The 25641-nt window shown below is 44.2% G+C and overlaps 2 protein-coding genes across 2 annotated transcripts in view; one reads left to right on the top strand and one right to left on the bottom strand.

The window, feature by feature from the left end:
* ACO2 (aconitase 2) overlaps positions 1-16616 on the bottom strand; it is a 40625-nt gene extending 24009 nt beyond the window's left edge. The window contains exon 1 of the mRNA XM_054582447.1: positions 16487-16616. Within this exon, the coding sequence (XP_054438422.1) occupies positions 16487-16522 (36 nt within the window). The 5' untranslated portion in view covers positions 16523-16616. The remainder of the gene's footprint in view (positions 1-16486) is intronic.
* A 416-nt stretch (positions 16617-17032) lies between these two features.
* PHF5A (PHD finger protein 5A) lies at positions 17033-25641 on the top strand. Its single transcript, XM_054582548.1, has 4 exons — positions 17033-17110; positions 17543-17566; positions 18077-18243; positions 24485-25641. Exons 1-4 carry the CDS (start codon positions 17059-17061, stop codon positions 24572-24574), a joined length of 333 nt encoding a protein of 110 aa, XP_054438523.1. The 5' UTR covers positions 17033-17058; the 3' UTR covers positions 24575-25641.

Below are 25641 nucleotides of genomic sequence, written 5' to 3'. Positions count from 1 at the left end.
TCATTTTTTGTAAATCAACTTCCCACCCTCTTCTCAATCTGCCCTTTGTCTACATAATTCCCATTGATCCTACAAGTTCCAAATTAATTTCGCTTTCTCAGACAATCATGCTTGGACATCCAGCCCAATCAGAGCCCATTATATATTTCCACATATTACTTCTTGACATTCATCTGTGAGAGCTGTCTGCAGTAGTTTGTAAACTCCAGTAGGGGAGGAATTGCGTCTGTTTTTCAGTAACTGAATTCCCCATGCCTGAACACCTGGGCTGCCACACAGGAGGTGCCACAAAAACACCAGTCAAACCATGAATGTTTGCTTCTCCCTTATCAGCCAGATCTCTCTTACTGAGCAGGGTTAAATACGGAGCAGGTTTGGCTAACCTTGGGAGAGCAAACTGTCAACAAGACAAATCAATAATTTGCCAGTCTCGGATGCTTTTGGTTAGAGTGTAAACAGGTTAAACATTTCTGAAAGACAATTAATTAGGCATTACCTATTAAAATGTAAAATGTTTGTACTGTAGGCTCCGCCTTATCCAATTTCACTTTCCATGGTTTCAATGACCAGAAGTCAATCATGGTCTGAAAATATTAAATGGAAAAGTCTAGAAACAAACAAATTTTAAGTTTTACATTGCACACCATTCTGAGACACATGAGGCAGTATCTGTAGCACTCAAAGAACAGCAAGTAGAGATATCTGTACACTCACACTGACAGCAACATTATTCACAATAGCCAAAAGGTAGAAACAACCCAAGTGTCCACTGATGGATGAACTGGCTAAACAAAATGTGGTACATACATTCAGTGGAATATTAGTGAGCCTTTTTTTAAAGCCTAAAATATTCTGACACATGCTGTAACATGGATGAACCCTGAAGACATGCTAAGTGAAATGAGGCGGTCACAACCTTGTTTGGGTAGCTCAGTTAGTTGGAATGTCGCCCCAAAACACCAAGGTTGCAGGTTTGAATCCCGGTCAGGGCTCAAACGAGAAGCAACCAATGAATGATAGGTAGGACAACAAATCGATGTCTGTCTTTCTCCCCTCCTTCCTCTCCCTCTTTCTAAAATCAACACAAATTGAAAAGAAAAGAAGTGGACAAGTATGATTACAGTTACATGAGGTACCTAGCGTAATCAAGATCACAGAGACAGAAAGTAGAACAGTGGTCTCCAGGGGCTGGGGGAGGGGAAATGGGGAGTTATTATCTAATAGGCACAGAGTTTTAGGATGGCGGTGATGGCTGCACAACAATGCCAATGTACTTGATGTGCTGAATTTAAAAATGCTTGAAATGGTCTATTAAAAAATATTTTAGCCCTGGCTGGTGTGGCTCAGAGGATTGAGTGAGGCCTGCAAACCAAAAGGTTGCTGGTTCTAGTCAGGGAACACGCCTGGGTTGCGGGCCACATCCCCAGCTGGGGGTGTGTGAAAGGCAACTGATCAATGTCTCTCTCACACATCAGTATTTCTCTCCTTTTCTCTCTCCCTCCCTCCCCCTATCTCTAAAAATAAATAAATATCTTCAAAAAAAATTTTAAACATATGGAGGGGGGTGGTAGCAAGAAAGCCATTGTGGCCAGAGCAGAATCAATGAGGCGGAGTGAGGTAAGAGGTAAGATGAAGAGGGAGCAGAAAAATCAGTTGTATAGGACCTTGTAGAATTTAGTGAAGATTCTGGACTTTACTCTGAGTGAGATGAAAAGCTAATGGAGAATTCTGAGCAGGAATTACATGACCTGCCTTACTTACTTACAAGAATCATTCTAGCTGCTGTATGTAGAATAGGAGGAAGCAGGGAGACCAGGTAGGAGACAACACGATGGCCCAGGGAAAAATGATGGTGACTTAGACCAGAGTCACAGTGGTGGCAGTGGTGAGAAAGGGCTGGAGTCTGGATATATCCTGACGGTAGTAACAACAGGATTTGCTGACAGACTGGCCAAAGGGCACGAGAAAAGAGTCAAGAATATCACTGAGGTTCTGGGTCTGAGTCACTGGAAGACAAGAGGGGCTATAAACTGAAACGGGGAAGGCAGCAGAACAGGCGTGGGAGTGAGGTCAGGAGACTGGTTACGAACCTTGGCCTACCAGACACGCAAGTGGAAATGTTAAGAAGGCAGCTAGGACTAGTCCTAATCCTAGGATGTATCCCTCTAGAATGCTACTCATTAAATGGTTCATCTAGATCACAGATTATGAATCCAAAGCAACCCAAGATCATGAGCTCTTTCTTCTTCATTTGACTGATAAAGAAATAAATGCCCAAGGTCACATATCTAGTTAGTAGCAGTTTGGGGCAGAACTCAGCCACCCATTTCTCAAGTCAACACTTTTCCCACTGCACTACCCCCCTAACTTAAACTAAGATGTTACTGATGCATTAAACAAATGCTCCTCCAGTCCCAGACTCTGTGCTGTGGTGCCTGAATTAGTGAGACAGACACAGCCCCTTCCCTCATTGAGCTGACCGTTTGGGGGAGAAAACAGATATCAAGTACTCACTCCAGGGAACAGATAAGCAACTATGCAGGAGAAGGGCCATGAAAGAAAACTTAAGCAGCTGTGAAAGTATAAAGCTGGAAAAAATGAATCTAAAATAGGGAAAGGGTTTCTCCAAGAAAGTGATATTTAATCTGAAAACAAACATTACTAGGAGGTAGCCAGGTGTCCAGGGAACCCGGCACACAGAGAGAACAGAGAGCATGTGCAAAGGCCCCATGGCAGGAAAGCACTTGCAACTGGAAGGAAGAAAGAGAGCGCCAGCCTGGCTAGAGCAAAGTGAACAAAGTGTAGTGGACATGGCAAAGGAAAAAAAAAAGTCTAAGAGGTAAAACAGAGCCAGGTATCATTATGGACCTCGTAGGAGAAGAGCACTCTAGCAACGTAGAACCGCTGCTTACCTGAGTCTTGGTGGACACAGGATGGGAGGCCTCTAAGGAGCTATGAGGCCACCTCCCCTGGGAGGCTGACTCGGGGCGGTTTCTCCTCGACTCCCAGGATTTGGTGAGGTGTGGAGTTTTCTGCCCTGGGCCCTTCGGACTAGAGCTGCAGTGTGGGCACCGGCTCCTTTTGTTTTGGGGTCATCCTGCACGGTGTGTGGACTAGGACCCAGGGAGCTGGCACCTTCGGCCTATTCTTCTCACTCTGTATCTAAGTAATGAACTATCTGAATGAAAGTGCCTCATTGTGCCTTTACCGGACCTTGTCTGGTGTGTGTGTGTTTACAGTAGATGTTAAATTTTTAACTTGATCCCAAAAGCAATACAAAGCCAACTGTAGTTAAGTGGAATGGTGACAAGATCTGATATGCATTTTTTTTAAAAAGCCATGGTGGCTGCTATGTAGAGAATGCATTTGAGAGGGGCAGAGGTAGAATAGGCTGATGACGACTTATCATGTAACCTCTTTCCTATAAGCGCATTTGTATTTTGACACTGAAGCACCTATTCTGTACCAAGCAGTATGACACAGATACCAAGAACAGTAAGACGGGCCCTACCTACGCTAATATGCATTAGCCTGGCCAAGATCAGCACATAAATAAAAGGCAACACGGAGGAGGCACATAGAGGGGGCAGGAGTGTGGCAGAGACTTCACTGAGTCGGACTGCGGAGGACATGTAGGAGTTTGCAAGGCACTTAGAGAGGACAGGCAGCATGTTAAAAAAAAAAAAAAAAAAGACAGATCATCAAGGGAAGTGGAAGGGAGCTACAAATCACTCCCAAAGGTGGGAGGTAAAAGACAAAGCAGGAAATGGAAGGTCAGCTGGAAACCAGGCAGGGCCAGGGAGCTGAGGTTCACTATCCCAAAATCTGAATGACAACCTGTGGTTTACAAGGGGCAACACAGCACGGTGAAGGGAACACAGACCTAGCTCCAAAGTCCAGCTCTACCACTCACCAGCTGTGTGACCTCAGGCAGGTTTCACCTTCGAACCCATTGCCTCATTTAGAAGGGAATAATACCTGCAGCATTACATGTGGCATGAAATGACATGAATGGGCCCCAAAGAATAGTGATTATTATGTAAAATGCTACAAGCAGGTTTTTTAAAACGATTATTTACTGGGGTTTTTCCTCCCATTTTAAAAAGTAGGATATATTTCACAGAAAATATCTAGAAAATACATAAAGCACACAATTTTATAACTCTCTGCGGCCCACCCAGGAATACGCACCACCACCACTGCTCCGCCAGGCTCCTGGCCTGATGCCAGGCGCCAGGCAACTCCAAGAAAGGCACCAAATACTGGTTCCACGATGACACTATCCCTCCCCACAGTCCCATCGTACCACACTCAACAGGTATCACAGCTGAGGTTTCTAAGCAAAAACAATGATAATAATAATGATCGTTATTAGTAACATTTAACACTTTCTATTGAGTGCCAAGTTGTAACAGTTTACATAGATGAACAGCCCTACTGTATATGAGCCTCACTTCACACACGAGGAAACTGAGGTCCGGGGAAGGGTGCTGACTCGGCCAAGATCTCACGGGCAGAGAACAACAATGGGAGCACCAAAAATGGCTAGGCTAGAACCCAAACACTGAGCCCTGTGAGTGCCTCCTGACAGTTCAAAGTTCTAAGTCCTGATCAGAACAGGAGTGAATTAAAGAAAATAAATGAATCTGACCACTATGCTGTCAGGTGTCACCTGAAAGAAACAGAAAATAATACTGAATGTTAACTAAAAAAGAAATCAAATCAAATAAAAAAAGAAAAGGAACAGATAACAGTGTCTGTCCCTAGGGGTTGAAATTATGGAGAACTTTTAACTTTTTATATTTATGTAATTTTAGACCTTGAATGCTGTACATACACTAATTTTATAATCAGAAAAAAATTTTTAAGAAATGTTTCTTTCTAGGCACCAGCTATGCTATTTTCTACAATTTGCAGTCTACTTCAGATTTTAAAAAGCAAAAGAATGAAGGCAGAGTTTTCTAAAGAACATGAATACTTAACGCCCCCTTCCCATTGTGGAAAAGTAACTGGCAAAACTTTTAAAGATTTACAACATAAAGTATGGAGCAAGGGTTTGGGGGAAAGAGTAACCCTGGATTCTGATTAGAGAATACTAGTAAAGGCCTCTCAGTGGGAACCGACAACAGCAACTAAGTCTGGACAATAATACACACTGTGACCTAGCGATTCCAGTTCTCCATAGCTCTCCATACCATACCTGTACACGCAAAGGCAGCTACAAGAATGCTCAATGCACCACGAAGTGAGATATTTAAAATATCAGAAACACAAACGTGTTTATTTTTTAAAAAGTTACATTTCATCCATTCTGTGGAATACTGTACAACACTTTAGGAAAAGTCCCCAAGATTCATTGTTAAGTTATAGATAAAATGCATAACAGCGCTTTAACACTCCCTACTTCTGTAAGTATATTTCTGTCTGCAGAGATCTGCCAAAGAGGACGCACCCAGCGGATCAGCAGCTACTCCTGGGGAAGGAGGAAGTTCAAGTAAGGGCCCGTAGGAAAGAAGGATTTTAGCTTTATCAGTAGTGTTCAAATATTTATGAGAACGTTCTTATTGCTACTTGTATAAATACATGTATTTTTTATTGCATGTTTTTTAATTTGAATTGTAAAATTTAAAAAACATTGGAAGAAAATTTACCAAAAATGTTAACACTAGTGATTGCTGGGTGAGGTGGGATATTACAAAATATTTATAAATACAAAAAAAGGTAACGAAAAAGGTGAAGGGATTAAGAAAAAAAAAAACCCTCACAGATACAGACAGCAGTGTGGTGACTACCAGAGGCAAAGCAGGTGGAGGAGGCAGAGGATGGTACGGGGGATAAGTGGTGAGATGGTGTGTCACAGAATTGTGCTCCTGAAACCTGTATAATTTTATTAACCAATGTCACCCCAAAATTCAATAAAAGTTTAAAAAAATACTTTTTTAAAAAGGTAAGAAATTAATTTTACCTTAAAAGTAGATATTACTGAGTCTTATAATATGTTGACCGTTGTGGTTGGGGTATGAGTAGTCTATTAAAAAAAAAACAACTTACTGGGGTTTTACTTTTATTTCCTAAGTCATAAAGTGAAATATACCTGACTCGAGAGCCCAGAGACATCCCTAAGTGTGCCCATAAGGCCATCCAACTCAGATGTCACAGTTAGGAAATGGGAAAAATTTTTTCCCATACTTGGAGCCCAAGTCTCAGGCCTGTGAAATTTTCCTGGATAAATAAATACCAGGTCCTCATCTAGAAGGAAGACTTTGACTAAGCATCCACCCTTTACTTTCTTGGTGATAAACAGGAGGTGAGGCAGCTTCAAGGCAGAAAAACGTCTCTTTTGCAAATTCCAGAAGCCCAATTCAACAAGATTTGGCTAAGAAGCTTATTTTCTTCCAGAAAACCTATTCCACTACTGGACAGTTCTAATACTTTTATAACAAATGCTTCTTATATCAAACCGAAACATCCTCCATTCTATCAGAGGACCAATTCTGGGGTTGAAGATCGGGGCTCAAAGTCCAACTCTGCCCTGACTGTAACCTTGTGTGGTTTTAGTTAAACCTCTAAACATTGCTTTTCTCCTCTGTAAGTGTGGTTAACACCTTCACAGGCTAAAATGAGGATTAGAGACAAGCACTTTCGTGAAAGTACCCGGCCCAGTGCCTAACGCAGCGCTAGGCCTCACTTCCCAGACCCATTCTTCAGATCCAAATCAAAGGAGCTTAACTGCGCTTCCACACTTCAGCCCTTCAAGTATCATTGAAAAAACCACAATCGTGTCTGCTCCACGCTAGGCATTCCTGTAGCGCTTCCTTTGCTTTAAAGCGACTCCCCAATTTTACACTTGGGTGGGATTCTCACATCAGGCTGACCAGCAGCTGGATGCGCTGAGATTTGTTTTGCAGTAAATAGCAGTGAGTTGCCACACTGCTCTGTGCCAGCGACACTGCACAGGAGACAGCCACCCGACCTGCCCTGAAGATGCAGAGGTTCAGAGTCAGAAAGTGGCCTGCCAAGGTCGCAAGGCTGGAAATCCGCCGGTTATATGCTCCAGACAGCGCCTCCCAGCCTCTGCTCGGTGAGCTCAGGCCTCCACGGGGGCTCTCAGAGTGTCTCTGGTGGAGTTTGGCTCTCTGGTCTGGTAATGTCCCTCCCTTGCTGGATGGGTTACAAATCTCCCGGGTCCCCAAAGGTTAACGAAGGCTTTGCTGACCCTGCATTTACTGACACAGAACAAACTCTGAAGGAAGGAACATACTCAAAGTAGACTCTACTGGGAGCCAGACCAGAAATGAAATGAAAATAAATGAATGAAAAAGTGAAAGAAACAAAGTGAAACTATGCCAGGCAAGATCACAAAGGTCGCCTTATGTCACCCGCCCAACAACTGTGCCAAGTGGAACTATTACAGCTCATCGTGTTTCTTGTTTAGATGAGCAAATGGTGACTCAGACAGATAAGAAAGCAAACTCCACCAGAATATAAGTTCCACGAGGACAGGAAACTTGTCTATACTGGTCACCTATGAAATACTCAGTCTAGGACCATGTCTGACACAGCAGGTGTTTAAGAAATACCTGGTAATAAAACAAATGAAGGCAGAGCAACCATTTGAATGCAAATCTCTTCACCACGCTTTCAAATCCAAGCTGGGAGTACCTCCGGCAGGGGCTGTGCTGAGCCACCAGCCCTGTTCAGAACCTACGTGCACAGGGAAGTGGTCTACCCCACAGCATGTCACGTGCACACCCACTCAGAACTCTGGCCTCCCCACTGGGCCAAGGTCAGACACGCTGCCCTCTCTTCCCAGAGAAAAGGCGCTTACCCTTGGGATCGCCTGTACCCAAGAAACAGCCCAAACCAAAGGGACGGACACCTTCCCAGACAGGAGGCCGGCCTGACTGGGCCAGTCTGACCTCCTGTCCATGCTGTGAAGCACAGCCCACGCCAGCACTGCCTCAGGGAACCGTCGTGGGCACGGACACTCAGAGCAAGTGAGTCATTAGGCTGGGCGCCTGAAGGAGGCCTGCCCTCGTGAGGCAGCTGCTTCGGCAAGAGATAGACAAGTCAGCAGCCACATCTGACCTGTCCAGTGCCATTTAGAAAGACTCCAACCTCATGCCAAGTCACAGACAGGGCATCCACTCAAGAGCTGGATGGGTCTGGCTTAGAATCTCAGCTCCCTGAGCTCTCTGACCCGAGACAGCTTTCTTCACCTCGCTGAGCCTCAGTTTCCTCTTCTGTAAAGTGGGGATAAAAGAGCAGAGATTTGTGATGCATAGAAAGAATGCATTGCTTGGAAATGCCGAGAAAATAGCCTGGAATGATACAAAATTCCTAGCAGTGGTTGCCTCTAGGGACTGGAATGGAGAGATGGTAAGAGGGCTTTTATGAATATATTGCATTCTTTAAGAAAAATATATATGAAAAGTACAAAGCTTGATAGCTGGATTCCTGGCAGGCAGTCACTAAACGTAAGCTGCTTTTACTCAGCACTCCTGGGAGAACGAGACGCTGCACTCACATTCTGCTTGCCCGTGTACTGGAAGACAACCACGGGCTGCTGTTCCCCACTATGCCTTCTACTCGCTTCCTAACCACCGACAAAGACCAGGAGCCCCAGGGCAGGTCACGAGCACCAGGACTGCACATTTCAGAATGGAAACGGGAATGAAAAGGTCTCCTTTATCCCACTCTTTCTGTCCTTGAATGCCTAGCATGGAGTCAAGCAGCCTACGCAGGCCCTTTCCAGTGGAGGGCGGGGGGTGCACCACCTTATGAGGCAGCCCATTTTACCAGCAACATGACTTCAATGTCTTGGGTGGGGTAAGGCTCAGGTTCCTCTGGCCATGACCCGCAGGCTGACAGCTCGCAGCAACTGGCTGCGTAGCTCTACCTTGGCAGGGAAGCCTCAGGTGGGCACTGCCCAGGTGGACAACACAGGAATGCATGTCAGTCAATACCCTCCTGAAAAAAGGCATCTTCCCACACCTCCGTTGCTTCTAACAATTTTCTCCCACCCATGGTAGGCGATGCCTGGCACCTCTCCTAAAAATCTGAAGCTAAACAATTCCCTCCTGCCAGGAGGCAAATCAGCCAGTCTGGTTGCTATGCAATTGGTAGGCACAAAAGGGAGGCAGCCCGTTTCAGAAGCCTGGAAAGAGAACAGGGAGCGGGGTCTCTCCAAGTCACAGTCTCTAATGGGCTCCAAGGCAGTAGGGGGTTCCTTTAGGGAATTAGCTGATGGATTCACTCATCGGTCTAGTCTTCCTTTGCTGCTGGGCTCAGCAGCAGGCTCCAGGCACGCTGCGAACTGCGTGCACATCCCCAGCCTTGCTTGGGCCCCAGGGAGCAGCTCGGCAGGATGGCACACTTGCCAGCTCCGCCTGTGAGGCTGACCCACAGCGTAGCCTCTCTCTCAAGCTTTGCAGGTAGTTTGAGCAGGAGGCATTCACGGCCTCAAACAGACATACATCCAAATAGGGCACGGAGCCAACTGAAATCTGTCCCCTCTATTTAGCCTGCTCAACAGTCTTCTAGTTTCTACTCTTTACCCCCAGGAGAGGACTCTGGGAAAACAGTCTGGTTGAGTAACAGAAAGCCTGCATTCTGCAGCCAAACGGATCCACAGTCAAAACCTGGGTGTCGCATGCTAGCTGTGACCTCAAACAACTATTTAACCTCTCTGGGGTCGCAGGCTCGTCATCCTGAAAACAGGCTAATGATACCTCAGAGTGGTTGTGAGAGGTCAGCAGGCAGTATTTATAAAACAAGACCTAGTTCAGTGACTGGCGCAGTAGCCTGACTAAACATGCCACCGCAACATCTGAGGTCCAGGACGGTCCAGGACGGTGCAGGACGGAGTTAGCCCACCCAGCACGCGGCCCCTCCCCTTGCTTCAGCCGAGTGCATTATAGTGATTAAGTGACTTCCTCACCAACAGACATGCTTTTTCACAGGCGGAGCCCTCGTCTTCAGCCAGCTCTGTAGCTCTCTCAGCGAACAACAAAAGTGACAGCAACAACACAAATACCCAGCAGAAGGTGAGGGAGCCCGGGAGGTGAATTGGCAGGCAGGGGTTACAGGAATTCCTGAGACCCCTTAGGCACCTCCCAGCCCTGGCCAGGGAACTGAAGCTCCCAATCAGGAACTGTCTCAATTTCCATAGTGTGAAAGTAGAAATTCTCCTACTGGGCCTCAAATCCCCAAGGAATTTAATATTTAAAGATTTTATTTATTTTTAGAGAGGGGAAGGGATGGAGAGAGAGAGGGAGAGGAGCATCGATGTGAGAAACACTGATAGGTAGCCTCTCGAATGCGCCCAAACCGGGGACCAAACCTGCAACCCTGGCATGCACCCTGACCTGGAAATGAACCGTAGACCGTTTGCTTTGCAGGACAACACCCAACCGAGCACACTGGTCAGGGCAGAATTTAATATTTAATGATGAAAATACTGTAAATATAATCTAGAGTTCATTTTCTCAATCTTGCCCTTCAACTTAAGAGAATAAAAAATAGGAAGCCTATGATGATATAGTTTTAGGAAGGGACTCGTTATAATTTTAACTTATGAGGGTTTAAATGTTTAGTATAAAGCTTGTAGAAAAATAATTTTTACCTTCAATAAATTTACTCAGTAGTGCCAATCCAGAATTTTTAAAATAAAAATAAAAGCCAGTGGATTTTTTTCTACCTCTTCTCCCTACTCCCTTAGAGCAGCACCCAAAAGGTTTTCCTGAACAACTGCTGTATGCCCAGTATCCATGGAGACTATGGGAGGAACAAGCAATTTCCCCGGAGTCAGTCTTTTTTAAACATATGAGCTGGGCTGTAGGTTCTCTCTGGGGCTAGGCACAGAGACTAACATTCATCCAGTGCCTACACCCTGGGCCAGATTTGCCTCAAGTATACACGCAGTCCCATTTAATACTCACAACTTCCATCTATGACAGAAGATACTGTGCCCATTTTACAGATTACAAAATTGAGGATCTAACAGGGGTGTCCAATGTTTTGGCGGCTCTGGGCCACACTGGAAGAAGAGCTGTCTTGGGCCACACGTTAAATACACAAATACTAACAAAATCTGATGAGCAGAAAAAAAGGTTTTAAGTAAAGTTACAATTTTGTGTTGGGCTGCATTCATAGCCATCCCGGGCCGCGTGCGGCCTGCAGGCTGGACACCCTGCCTAGAATATTAACTATTTTGCCCAGGACCACACAGCAAAGGTGAAATTCCAGCCTTGGCTCCAAGCTGGTGCCCTTTCCTTTGGCCCAAGCTTTGCAGAATGAGTCCAAGAAAACCATTCTCCATGCCTTTAGGACCCACCCCCTCCCAATAAAGAAGAGCTTCAACAGGTTCATTCTGGAACAATCTGCGGAAAAAGTCTGTCCCTATTCTCAATGTTAGAAATGGCCTATTCCTAAAATAACACCAGAAACTATTCACAAAGTTTTACAGTGGTTAGAGTTTAAAGAACTTTTCAAGTATTAGGCTTTCAGGACCCCTCTTAATGGGCCACAGAGGGTTGAGACCTTGTGTGAGGCCACACGCTAAGTCTGTGGGTGGAGGACGTCTCCCTCAGGTTCCTGATATTCTGTGTGCAGCTTTCCAAAGACTATCAACAGCCTCCGTGCAGTACCCGCCTTTATGCTGAGAGGTCCAGAGCCCACCATTACCTTCCAAACCAGTGGGTCAAAGGAAGCTGGAGCCAATAAAGACAGGTCATTCAAGGATCAACCCCCATTTTAAAGGCTTCCCTGATGGCCCTCTTGGAGACACCAGGTACCAGGATAAGGCCTGAGACAGCACAAGGCTCTCTCGACGAATGATGCTCAAACCCAAGTGAGGGTCCCTAAGGCAAGACACCTGACCCATCCAGCTTCCTCACCTGTGAAATACAGGTGATTTGCTGAGAGCTGATAAAAAGATCAGGAGTTTATAAACAAGCTTCGGCCTACACCTAGGTTTTACAAGTACTCTGCAAACACAGGACTATCGGAGTCAAGTCCACCCAGCCCTCAGTTACTCAAGTGCCAAATGTAGGAGCCATCCCTACTTATTCCCATCCCTCACACTCCGCATCCAACCCATGTGCCTCCAAAATATAAAATATGTCCACTAACAGAACCCTAATCCTAGACCCTTCAGCCCACCCTAATTCCACCAGCCCACTGGCCTCCCTGCTGGCCCTTCTGTGGTCCATCCTCCAAGCAGCAGCCTAAATGCTTTTTCTCAACCGTAAATCAGATCCTGTCACTGCACAGCTTAAAATCTTCATTACATTTGCAGTAAAACCCAAAGTCCGTATCAGAGCCTCCACAACCCTGGCTGCTTCTACCTCTTGCTTAGACCGGCCTCTCTTTTCAACACCCCAGCCACGCTGACCTTATTTCTGATCCTCAACATACTAAGCTCATACCTATCTTGGGTACTTTTGCATGCTGCTCCTTCTACTTGAGGTCTTCGCTCCCAATATGCTGAAGGACTACCTTCCTATCATTGAAGTGTCAGCTCAAACGTCCCCCCTTCTGAGAGGCCTACCCCAAGCACCCTGGTTAAAGCCATGCCACATCCCCACACCTACTCTACCACACTATCCTATTTTATCTTCCTTTTAGCACTTAGTAGCTACAATTTTGTATATTTGTTTATCTTCTGTCTCCCCAGAACTACAAAATAAGCCCCACTGTGCTTGTTCACTATTGAGCTTGCAGTGTCTGGAACGGCGCTAGGTATGGAGTAAGCTTTCATACACATTTGGGGGCAGCTGGTCCAAAAGGCAATAGTGTGCTCCCCTGATCTTTAAGACAGTGCTTTGACTCCCTCTCCCAAATCTGAGATTGGAAGTTTGTTTCCTCATCCATTCAATCATTCATTCACTCACTCAAGTCTAATCAAGTTGACTACAGGACACCTGAGAAGGTACCACAGCGAACATGCAACCAGAACAAACTGTTTCACAATTTAAAACAGGATTTTTTTTACATGGCATTTTATAAAGGCACTTTTAACTTGACTTCTGCCCAATGTCATGCTTCTCTGTAGTCAACTGCCATCTCATATTTACATCAGAGGTTACATGCACGCATCCCAAAAGCCACACGATGAAAACTCAGCACCCTAGTACCTCCCGGCAAAACCAAAGACCTAAGAAATGTACTTGAAAATACCTGACACCTTTTATTTACTACCCGTAGCCCTTTTCACAAAAATAAATAATAGAAACAAGAAAGTAAGTGTGGCTTTTCAGAAATTTCACCTCCATTTTCTTCACTCTTTCTAATCTTACTACTTGGTAGCAGGTACTGTCAAATGATAGAACACTTTCAACTTAAAAAGCACTGTTCTTGACTGACAGCTGTAACAGGGGAGGGGGAAGGAGGGGGCAGGCTGAAAGGTGACGAGATTAGCCAAGGAACACAGGTGCATGACCCATGGACATGGGCAACTGCAGGGGCTGCCTGAGGGAGCGGGGGCAGGGCAGAGTGGAGGGGGGCAAATTGGGACAACTGTAAAGCATAAACAATAAAATATAAAATTTTTTTAAAAGAGCACTGTTCTCAGGTTATGGAGCACTAATGATACCTTGGGCAACAGGCTGAATCATGATACCAAAGGAAAGCAGTACAGTGCAGGGTCTGGGACCTCAGGCTTTGGAACAGAAAAGTGACGATTCAAATGACATCTGCCAGCAATAAGGCCCTATTTTACTTTACTTAGTAAGTATATAGCACTTACTACATGCAGGCAGGGTTCTAAATACACTGCAAGTATAATATGATTACTAGAGAAGTCTGAAGCACTATTATTATCTGTATCTTACAGGTGAAGAAACAGGCACAGAGAGGTGGAGTAACTTGTCCAAAGTCGCAGCTAGTGAGCATTAGTCAGCAAATGAGGTAGTGTGATCAAGAATCCATACTCTTAACCATTACACTATGTTTTTGCTCTAACCCTATTTCTTCATTTATAAGACAGGGCTAATAGGTTTGCCTTATCTCACATGGTCATATGAAATTACTGGTACACAATACGGTAAATGTTAGTAACTCTTAGTGGTAGTAGTCATTGTCATCATTCTATCATTTACCTTCTTCACCTTTGGTCCAGCCAAGGGTAGAAGAAAAATGTTTTTATTTATTCATTTATTTTTAGAGAGGGTGAAGAGAGGGAGAGAAAGGTCAATGTGTGGTTGCTTCTCACGCGCCCCTACTGGGGACCTGGCCGGCAACCCAGGCCTGTGCCCTGACTGGGAATAGAACCAGCAACCCTTTCGTTCACAGGCCAGTACTCAATCCACTGAGCCACACCAGCCAGAAGAAAAATATTTTGGCTGAGAAAGATCTCCAAGGCTCTCTGGAGTAGAATACATTACAAGAGAGTGGAAACTCCATGAGAACAGGAATTGCCTGCTTTGCTTATCGCTGTATCCGAAGTAAGCCAAGGGTGCTCAGTAAATACTTGATGAATGAGGTAGGAAAAAATTTAATGTGTAGACAGGGTTCTGCAGAAATGACAACCAAGGGAGCACCATCACATCTCAAACGAAGCTAAATATATAAGAGGTAAACTTACAAGGTTTTTGGAGGACAGTGTTAGCTGGCCATTTGGCCATTACTTAACACAGCCTGCTATTGGGAGGCCATGAGGTATAGTGCTGTTCATTCATCTTAACAAGAAAAAGGGATCTGAATTTTAATCCTCACTCTCTTCCTGGAACTCACCCAGGCTGTCAAAGTCTTGGATTGTCTCACTGTAAAAGAGGTTGGACTAGATGATGATCATAAACAAATATATTCTACTTCCTCATAACTTTATAACAATCATCATAAAAATCTAAATGGAAGCCAATCACCAAGTGTTCAATAAATGTTTGTCAATGAGAGTGATCCCCAACTGACAGATGAAGAAACTAATATATATAAGCAATTTGTTCAAGGTCACGGGGTCAGGGTAGAATATGAAATACAGCCCAGATCTCTTTCTATATTGGTGTAATACTCTTGCTTTCTAAGACCCTTTTTCAGTTCATAAATACTATGATATTAATCCTCTCTTCCAAGCTCAATAAATCTGTAATCATTTATCTTAAATAATCTTTCGTGGCTTCCCTACAGCATGGGCCAGTAGGATGAGGAAGAAATGACTACAGTATTTCCACACTGTTAACCTGCAGAGTCAAAAGAGCCGAAAAGGGAATTAGGGAAAACCCTTTGTCTTTGCCCAGAATTGAGAGATCAGAAGTATTTTACGATAAATGATTTCACTTTAACCACTTGGTTTAATTTAAGCAAAGTGATTTTAAAAAAACAGCTTTTAGTAACACAATGCTTTCTGAGAGTGCAGCATGTTACAATTTCTTTTTAAATCAAAGTTGTGCCACTTGATGCAAAGTAGATTCACAAAGTTAAAAGACTGTCAGAGAATGTAAGAAATAATTGCTTTATTTTTATTAACAAAATACATACTTGATGTTGAACCTTTGAGTATAGCACCTTTCTAGGGCTGTCATGTTAGGAGTGAAAAACCCACTTGGCAGTCAGTTTCCTTAGATGCTTTCTTAGAGTCAAGGTCAAACTGTTGAGTCTCTTTACCCTTCCACCTAGTAATTGAAAAGCAACTAATTGTGAGCTCAAAATACTCCATTCTGGTACAATCAAAAATACAAATGTTGGCTCAAAAAGCTCTCTCTGGTTCAGAAAGTTTTGTGAGAATAAGTTGACATGAACAAGGAAAACAGAGGGGCTATAGGACAAGATGCTCAAGCCACTTCGATGACAACAGTAACTTTCACCTCCTCTCTATAAGTTTCATTACTTATCAAATGATAATAATCATCTCACCAGACGATTACATAACGCAAAATATGATGAGGAATTAAAACAGTCTCGCAATCTTGTGCAAAGGTGCGAGATTACTGTTACCACTATTTACTACGTCTGGGGCCGAAAGACCCCCTTTTTCATTCTTGGATGTGTTCCGCAGGATCCTCAAAACATGGAACAGGATACTAGTTTCTTCTCCAGATTCCAGGCCTGGCAACTGTAGATGCACCTGGCTAGCAAGTCTCTGCTGCTGGGAGGTGAGAAGTGAGGCCTTCAGGCGCTGAGCCTAGCGGGCTCAACAACGACCATACCCCCCAGTCACCTTGTCCTCACCTTGAGGAACAGAAAGAAACCCAACAGGGAAGGAGAGATCGGTCCTCAAAAATAGGAAAGAAGTGCCTCCATTCTTCACTCGGCAGCCACTGCTTAGACCCACACTTCCCGCGGGGCGGGGACTGTGCTGGGAGAGCTGACAGAGCGGGGACGCCTTGACCTCGGGCGCTGGAGGACCGGGCACGGACGCTGGGCCCACGGCCGGGACAGGTACACAAAAAGTCACCGCAGGTCGGGCCTGCCTCGCCTCGCCCACAGCCGCAGGCAGACTGGGAGGCACCCCGCCCCCATGAACCCAGAGGGCCCTGAGTTCGCTCACCTGCAGCCGGGTCACCAGAAGGCTGTAAGGCGCCATTTTGTGCACTGACAAAGATGAGGTCGCGTGAAAGATGACGTCCCAAACGGCCTACTTAAAGCTTTTGGGCAGAGGGCGTGGCCTGGAGAAAGGCGTCACAGTGAAGGCAGGATTTCCGCGGAGGCTCCAGAGCCAACAGGCGCAGTGGGCGGAGCTCCCGTGTGAGTAACCAATACAGAAGAGGAAAACGCTGCCTAAAACTTTTGTGGAAGTAAATACCTTCACAAAGATGTCTTATCAAAGTGCAGATTTCATATGTGTACTTCAGTTTGTCTCTTCCATCCAAATTTGGGAAAGGCATTTTTTTGTTACTCAGGGACCTGCCAGAACCTGGCTCAGCAGCTACGACGGAAACTGGTCTTTGAAAAAGTAAAGGTTTTGATCGCGCGAGAGCGAACGGGGCTTGGTGAAAAAAAATCGTGACCACCGAGGGAAGCCTAGGGAGCCAATGACGGTGACTGGGAGGCAGGAATAATGAGGGTTAAAGGTCGGGCGGAAGTTCCGGAAGCTTCCGGTGACGAGCTTGAGTGAGAAATATGGCTAAACATCATCCGGACCTGATCTTTTGCCGCAAACAGGCTGGTGTTGGTGAGACAGCTTCCATGTTCGTGGCTCTCTGGGTGGGGTTGGTATTAGGAGATGGGGAAGCGGAGGTTCCCATCTCTTCCTAGGGTCTTGCTTCGAAGGTGCCACGTTTCCCGCCTCACGGCGGGTAGCGTCGGAGCGCGCAGGTTTGCGGCCTCCAATAGTAAGAGGGCGGGGGCGCGCGTGCTGGGAGCCGAAGGTGGGTGGCCAGGGATGGTGTCCGGGGAATTTCAGATTGCCCAGGCGCGGGCAAGGGGTGGGGGGGGCTTCAGGAAGCTGTGGGTTTGGAAAGTTTATGAGGATAAGGTGGCTAAAATCGCTCAGGGCTCACTGTGAAGTCCCGGCTTCTGTCCCCACCCCAAGCTCGAGGATGTTTCCCCCCGTTCGTCAGAAACTTAATTCTCACAATACTCTTTACCATCTTTGATCTTGCAGCCATCGGAAGACTCTGTGAAAAATGTGAGTGGAACACGCCCTCCCGTACACCCCACCTTTGCGCTCAGTTTCTGTGGAGATAGCAAATGGGCATTTCCTGCGGTGCCCTAAAGAGCTTTAAGTAGATGCGCCTGGAAGCACGTGAACACTGAGTGCCAGACTGCCACCAGAGGCCTCCTCCCCCTCCCCACTCCAGCGTGCACATTTTAGACACCGTTTAGGTTTTGAGAAAATGTGTAGCTTTCGAAAGGAAGTAGCGTGACCCTGTCTCCAGCGCACAGTTTTTGCCAGTAATTATATGGACACCCTCTACCAGGTGCTGTTCTAAGCTCTTTCCTCGTTAGCTGATTGGCTTTTTCCTGCGTGTTGTGGGGGCTGAGATGGACACTGAGTAAACCCAGTTCGGCAATGCCAAAGTAGAAGGCTCAAAAGTCACTCTCAAAAGGAGACTCGTGTTTTTCCCCTGTACAAGAGGAGGGCAGAGGACTTGAGGTGCTTGCAAGTGGGCCTGACTTCATTCTCTGTTCCTCACAGGTGATGGCAAGTGCGTGATCTGTGACTCCTATGTGCGTCCCTGTACCCTGGTGCGCATATGTGACGAGTGTAACTACGGCTCCTATCAGGGGCGCTGTGTGATCTGTGGAGGCCCCGGAGTCTCCGATGCCTATTATTGTAAGGAGTGCACCATCCAGGAGAAGGATGTGAGTGTATCCTGAGCTTTGCATCTCATCTTCCTTTTATTAAAAATACTTTGTTGTCCATGACAAACTCCTGTGGTCTGTGGAGATTGCCATGTTCAGCCAGTATCCTAGATTATAATTTTTTCAAATTCTCTGAGCCAAAGTGGGAGTAGTCCAATAAAAGGCAGTTATTTTCCATCAAGGGTAAAAATGCAAGAGAAGCAAATCTTTGTCGACACCAGCAATTTGGAGAGCCCTCTCTATTCCTTTGCTGTCTCTGTTTTTATTTGGAAAAAACACGGTGCATTTTTTAAGTCCTAGCACAGTGCATGGTGTGTAATAGCCACTCAGTAATTCTCTTTACTATCATTAAGGACTGCTTGGGTGATTGTAGTAACATTTGAAATTGGGCCAGTTCAAGTTGATGTCAGCTTGGTTTGATATCGTAGAGTTGATTGTGATTCTGTCCCATGACATTTTTGCCTCTTGACATTATGTGGTGTCAGTGGCTAGCTATTAACTCCTTAAACCAAATGGAGGATAGAGGGCTTATAAATCTAGAGTAAGGATGAGTTTTACTGTTTTTCTTTAGCAGACTCCTTGGTGGTTTTTTCTTCTTGTGACACAATAAGGTGATATTGGTCCTTAAGGGACCAATAGGCTAATGAAGGTATCTGGTTACCTAATCTAGGATAAGGCAAAAGATGTATAATTCTTAATACACCCCCAAGCAAAGAATAGGTATTGTATAGATGATATCTTCCCCTATTCCTCACAATAACTTTGTTAAATAGGGATTATTATTATCATCCCCATTTTACAGACCCTCACCCAGCTAATACACAGCAAGCCCAGACTGTCTGATTAAACCTAGTGGTGTCCCCATGACCCTGAGTTGGCCTTTTGTAAATCCTTTATGGTTAGATGTGCCCATTTTGAGGAGAAACTGCACAGCCATCTCCACAGTGTATGCATTTGGATTCTCTCTTCCCCAGTTTAAGTGTGACATAGCAAGCCAGATGAGACTGTTTCTTACCCAGTTAAGTCTTATTTAGGGAGATGAGAACGGTCATAGATGAAAAATGAAAAACATAATTTCACTTGGTGATTTTAACTTTCCCCTGGCCTAAACTCTGATTTGCATTTATTTACCTTTGACTGTCAAATCATATCCTGCTTGAATCTGATCCACAGCTAAGTTCCACTCCTTTAGAGAAAGGACATTGGTTTGTGTATTTGTACCCCATTTTTCCCACTTCTTGGTACAGTGCCTGATGTGTATTGTAAGCATGGGACACGTTTTTGGTGCTGTCCCTACAAGTCATCCACTGGAGTTCCCCCTACAGACTTTCTGGTACATAGTTGGTGTTTGGTAATTATTTATAGCCTATAGCAGTGAGACCATGGTAAGGCAACAACATTGAAGAGAAAAGTGCAAATTATCTTAAACTAGCTAAAGAGTCCATTAAGGAAATTTTCTTCAACCCTTTCCAAGGTTATAGCTAGAGTTAGTATGTGGGATAAGCTTGAGGCCAGAAAGTGCTTAATGTTCACTGCTGTCTGACTCGTCTTCATGTGGTGCGTGACCCGATGCCTCTGGATCCTCATGCCGCATTCCGTCCCTGAGTAGTAGTCTAGACGTCACTTCCCCTACTGCACCTTATACAGGAATGTTCTGAGGATATTTGAGATAGCACCCAGCTCACATCTACTCAGCAGTAGTTTCCAAGGAACACAAAGCAGTCCGATGACCTGATCCAGCCTCTCAGGCTTATAGATCAGTATGCAGATTAAGAGCCTGAGGCTTTTTCCTATGCAGAAACCTTCCCACAACCAAAGCAACTCTCATTGTTCTCTTCCTGCAATTTTAATCATTTTTAAGGGAGTTAGACCAATAAACTAACCTGCGTATTCTCTATAGTTTTTCAAATCTTCCAGAATACTCGGGAGTCATCCCAATAGGCCAAGGTTGTGGGTTGGATCCCTGATCAGGGCACATACAAGAAACAACCAAAGAATGCATCAATGAGTGGAACAACAAATGGGTGTTTTTCATTCTCTTTCTCTTCTCTGCCCTCCCTTCCTCTCTCTAAAATCAAACTTTAAAAAATTTTTAAAAAATACTTGGGAGTCAGGGATAATACCTGTGGGTGTTGCTGCCAGAGGAGTAATTTCTGGTTTCCTCTAATGCAGAATCATCTTGATCCTTTGTAACCCTTGACTCCTTTACTCCTTTTACTAACCATTTTCCTCAGCCATCTGAACCAGAAAACAAAATACTAGCTAGTATTTATGGAGTTCTTGCTATGTACCAGACACTATGCTGAACATTCTTTTCCAAAAATGCTATGGATATAGATGAGGAAATTTAGGCTTAGAAATACTAAGCAGCTTGGCGCAAGGTCACATGGCTAGTAAATGGCAGATCCAGGACCAGAACCCAGGCCTATCTAACTCGGTGTTTCTTAGCATTTCTTTTCATTATTGTCCCCCAAGGAGAAAAGTTAAAATTGAAATTAAATTAAATTTTCTCTGCAACAAAAGGAATTAAATACTAAGGAATAAGAATTTGTTGGGTAAGGAGGAGCTTTAGGCCATAAACCACTATAATGTCGAAGGTGTTTTCATCCCTTTTGAAGATGCATAGACTAACTCAAAGATCTTAACTCTAACCACCTCCCTATGTTCTTAGGGTGGTTAAGGACGTGCCTGCCTCTCTCCTCTTTATACCATTCTCTTCTCATTTCAGTGAACAGCAGAGCAGTTAGATAATTTCAGTGAACAGCAGAGCAGTTAGATAAATGCAAAAGATAAGTGATATTTTTTTAAAGTTAAATCACAAATTTAGCATTATCATGTAACTGCCTAGACCACATGGAAAGTTTGGTTCTCGTGAAGCCCTGTTATAAAAAATACCAGACTGGCAGGCCTTAGAAGGCCCGTGTTCAAGTTTTGGATTTGCTACTAACATGCTGTGTGTGGCTTTGGGGAAATATACAGAAAGGAAGTGATAAGCTCTTTTACTTCATAGATGCACTTACTGAGAGTGTGAAGGTCTTTAAAAGTAAACTTTCAGATAGAAAATGTAGTGCTACTCTTAGCACCCAAACCAGCATACAGAGTGGTTTTTACATTATTGGTATTCATTAAACAGTTGCTGGGAGAACAGACAACATTTCACCTTCAAGTTTGTTAATAAAGCAGGTCTTGGCCGGGGTGGGTGGCTCAGTTGGTTGGAGCACCATCCAAATACACTAAGGTTGTGGGTTTGATCCCGTTTTGGGGCACATACAAGAAGCAACCGATGAATGCATCAGTAAGGAGCACAACAAATCGATGTTTCCCTTCCTCTCTGTGTTTCCCTCCCACTCTCTAAAATCAATTTAAAAATTTCTTAAAATAAAGCAGATCTTGCCACTGGCACCTGATCATAATTATTTGCTATCATTTGTAAGAGAGATGTGGACCCATTGTCAGTAATTACGTTTTTCTGATCTTAGAATCTTTAAAGATCTTACTTATTTTTAGAGAGGGGAAGTGAGGGAGAAAGAAAGGGAAACATCAATGTGTGGTTGCCTCTTGAGCACACCCTGCTGAAGACCTGGCCAGCAACCCAGGCTTATGCCCTGACTGGGAACTGAACCGGTGACCCTTTTGTTCCCTGTCCAGCATTCAGTCCACTGAGCCACACCAGCCAGGGCTAATCTCAAAATTTTTTAATTGCCTTTTCCTGCATTTCAGTTCTGTATAGATTTTCCTTTGGTATGTGATATTTTGGTACATGATTAGTGTTTTAAAGTTTTACTTGAAAGTCCTGGGTTTTCAGCACTGGTACAGGTAACTTTTGTAGCTTGCTTTCCTGCCATAGAAGTGGACTTGACACACAGCTGTCCTCTGGGAAAAAAATCCAGAGGCATTGTGTTCTTGGTGGCCTGCTACGGAAGCCCAGTTTAGGGTTCTCCTGGTGATGTTAGTGGGCATGTTTAGTATAAGGGAAACAAGCACTCAGTGGTACAGTGTCTACTTTTTTGTGTGAAATTTTAGCAAAAGTGGTCATAAAACACTTACCATGGGCATTCAATTTAGTACACAGCTGCCTAAAATAATAGCTCCCAGTGCGAGGAATGTGGAAATCAGTCAGTCCTCCAGAGCTGACAGACGATGAAATTTTTAGTATTCACACATACAATTGCTTAAAGAGGTACTGCCATGAAGCAGATAATTTGCAGGTTTTTAAAAATATCTTCTAGCTGAACTCACAAATATTCTCCTGTGCCGTCTTCCAAGGTTTCTTACCAGTCCTTCCATCTTCCTTCCCGTGCTCTCCCTTCATGCATTCCAGCAAAAGCCAACCAGTTCCAGTGTCCACATCCTTACTTTTCACAGCATTGGTAGAATTTGGGAATGACCATGAAATACATAGGAAATATGTAGAAAATAAAAAACAGTTTAGGCAGGAAAACAGGAAACCTGTGAGTCAGTGAGAAAAAAATGCCATTAAATCCCAAAGATCTAATAATCGAATACATTGGTTTACCAACTTCTTAAAAAATATGTAGAGTCCTATCTTTACAAAAATACCTTATACCGAAGCTGTGTGTGTTTGAGCTATTACGAAATTGCTGGTATTTGGTTTTGGCAATTTCTTATAACTTATTGAGAGCTGACTGTGTACCAGGTACTGTTCTAAGTATATTTATTGATTCTTAATTCTAGGTCGGTTATGCCAATGCGATAGAAAAGAGACACATGGAGGTTAATAAACTTATCAAAATACAGGTCACCTAGCTTCAGATCCTGCCATCTTAACCTAGGCTCTGAGTGAGAATGGAGCTGCACATATCAGGCAGCACCTCTCAGCTCTCCAGGGCCAGGTAAATACAAATGTGTGAGCACTGACCAGTCTACAGGAATGAGTGATTTCCCTGAAGTCACACAAGTCAGTGATTTGCCTACAGTCACACAACTCAGTAAAGTACAATAAGTCTATAAACAGGCTGTCATCGTACCACAACATTTCATACCAACTCCGAAGATTTTAGAGCTCTCTTATGTTTAAGGTCAGGCTACTTTGAGGAAAAGGCAGCTGTTCCTCATTTGTATTAGGACTTTCAATACAAATTGCGTGGCTTACTAGAGTTCACCTAGCAAGCTGCAGTTGGGCCTGAGCCCATAGCCTGGCTCCCTCAGCGTACCAAACTCTACAGATGGCAGTTCTCAATGTGGTAACATAGCACATGTTTTCTAGAAAATAATGAAATGTTAGTGTTGGGTTTTTGTTTGTTTTTTTAAATTGATTTTAGGGAGAGAAACATTGATTCATTCCACTTATTTGTGCCTTGATCGGTTGATTCTTCCATGTTCACTGAGTGGGGATCAAACCTGCAACCTTGGCCAATCAAGATGTCCCTCTAACCAACTGAGCTGCCCAGCAAGGGTTCAGATATTTTTGCAGTGTTAGTATCAGCCCCTGAAGAGAGAAATCAGCTGCATTAGAAATGAGGTGTCTAAGGACTTCATTGACTCATACTATAGGCCAGTGTCACAGAGAACAACCTCCTTTGACATGGAGGTTTAATAAAATCATTAGACCCGTGCAGGTTTTATGCAATAGCAACTCCCCCTGTTTTCCTCCCATCCGTTCCAGATCAGCTGAGGAAGTCACATGTCTGCAGAGCACAGCTTCCCAGGGACACTGAAACCACTCGAGCTCACAAAATGGCCAGGGGAGCATGTCATTACAAATCAGAGTAGGGACATCAACAGCCATCCCTGGCACAGGAACACTCTTTCCCCCAGACCATGTGTCACATTGAGAGAATGAATAAGGACACATCAAACCCAGTGTTCTGTGAGATTTAAAATGGAAGGTACTATTTCCTTAAGTCTTTTAAGTTTTCCTTGGTAGTCTCTCCTTTCTTGGGATAGTGGAAGAGAGCTAGAGAGCTGGGTTTGTAGATGATTGTTACTTTTATCTTTCACTAGAAGAAAATCCTTTGGATATTTTAAGAGTTTCAGGTCGTGCCTCGACTGTCATTCTAGCAACTGACAAGGGCTAAGAATGCAGGCCACTGGATTGCAGGTAGATGGGCTCTGGGCACGTTCTGGTTACTTGGTAGGTTCTTGACAATTGATTAAATAGCATAACTCAGATGGCAAGGCGTATGGCTGGACCATTAATCCAAATGTTATTTCCATGTTAAATGCCCCTCAATATAGGCTCAAAGACATTTGACAACTTCTCTTTTCTTCTGTTTTCCAGAGAGATGGTTGCCCAAAGATTGTCAATTTGGGGAGCTCTAAGACAGATCTCTTCTATGAACGCAAAAAATACGGCTTTAAGAAGAGGTGATGGGTAGGTGGCCTCTTCCTCCCCTCATCCAGCTGCTGCAGCTGCCAGAAAAGACGCCCGCTACTGCCAACAGAAAGGGAATGGAGCACAAAACATCACCCAAATCTCCTCTCAGTACACCGGCACCTTCCCACCTTTCCTTTCCTCTCACCCCGATAAGGTGGTAGGAATGGAACAGGATTCGTCACAGAGTATTCTGGCAGACTGTATGTGGGAAAAAATGATAGGTTAGCTCATGGTTTTTCTTGAATTCAAGAAGCAAGACTGTTTTCCACACTGATAAGCTCTGTCTACAGCAAGAGCTTCTAAAACAGAAATAGTATCATTTCAGTGTTCCTCAGGATTTGACTGGGAAGGTACCTGTGTTTATACAGCAGCTCTGCTGGCAGTTGTCTGTGATGAAACCTCAGCAGTGTGGTAGGGAGCTCTCAGAACAATAAATGTGGCATTTAACCTTGGTAACACTTACCAGGTAGTGCTGGTTCATGTCATTGCTCTTCTGAGAATATGGAAACCCTTTCTGTTGCTATTGTACTAATAAAGGAGGTGTTTATTTTCTGGTAGTTGATCACTGTCCAATTTAAGTTTAACTCTAGGAATTTATTTTAGTCACCCAAGAATTTGTGATTCAGAATAGAGGTATTAGGATTCATCAAGCAACTCATTCTGTTACTACTACTGGAAAGAATTCAAAACTAGCCATTCTCTGCATTATAGGTAGACCAAAGTCATTTTCCGGAATGTACTGTTTTTTCTTCCTGTCCAACTTTAACTTTGAACTGAAGAGATAATTTAGTTGATTTGTTTCATAAAGTGCATATATACTCACATGAAGGATTTTTTTAAGTAAAGTAATAGACTGAGGGCAAATTCAGACATTTGACCCTAACAGCTCTCTATACTATATGCCCACTAGAGGTGATAAGCAAGTTAACCTGAGGAGGCACATTGATAATTTGAGACAACTAGTTAGGTAAGTATTCGGACACTATTGATTTGAAAAAGGCTTCAAGCCTCAAGGATCCAGGGGTTTGATCCAAGGTTGTGCCGCAATTTGGAGGCAAAGC

The sequence above is a fragment of the Pteronotus mesoamericanus genome, unplaced genomic scaffold (genome assembly GCF_021234165.1).
Source record: "Pteronotus mesoamericanus isolate MK-2021 breed Mesoamerican mustached bat unplaced genomic scaffold, CSHL_Meso_final contig_702, whole genome shotgun sequence".
NCBI classification, from domain to species: Eukaryota; Metazoa; Chordata; class Mammalia; order Chiroptera; family Mormoopidae; genus Pteronotus; species Pteronotus mesoamericanus.
The sequence above is the reverse complement of the archived record's forward strand: the minus strand, read 5'-3'. Positions and strand labels throughout refer to the sequence as shown.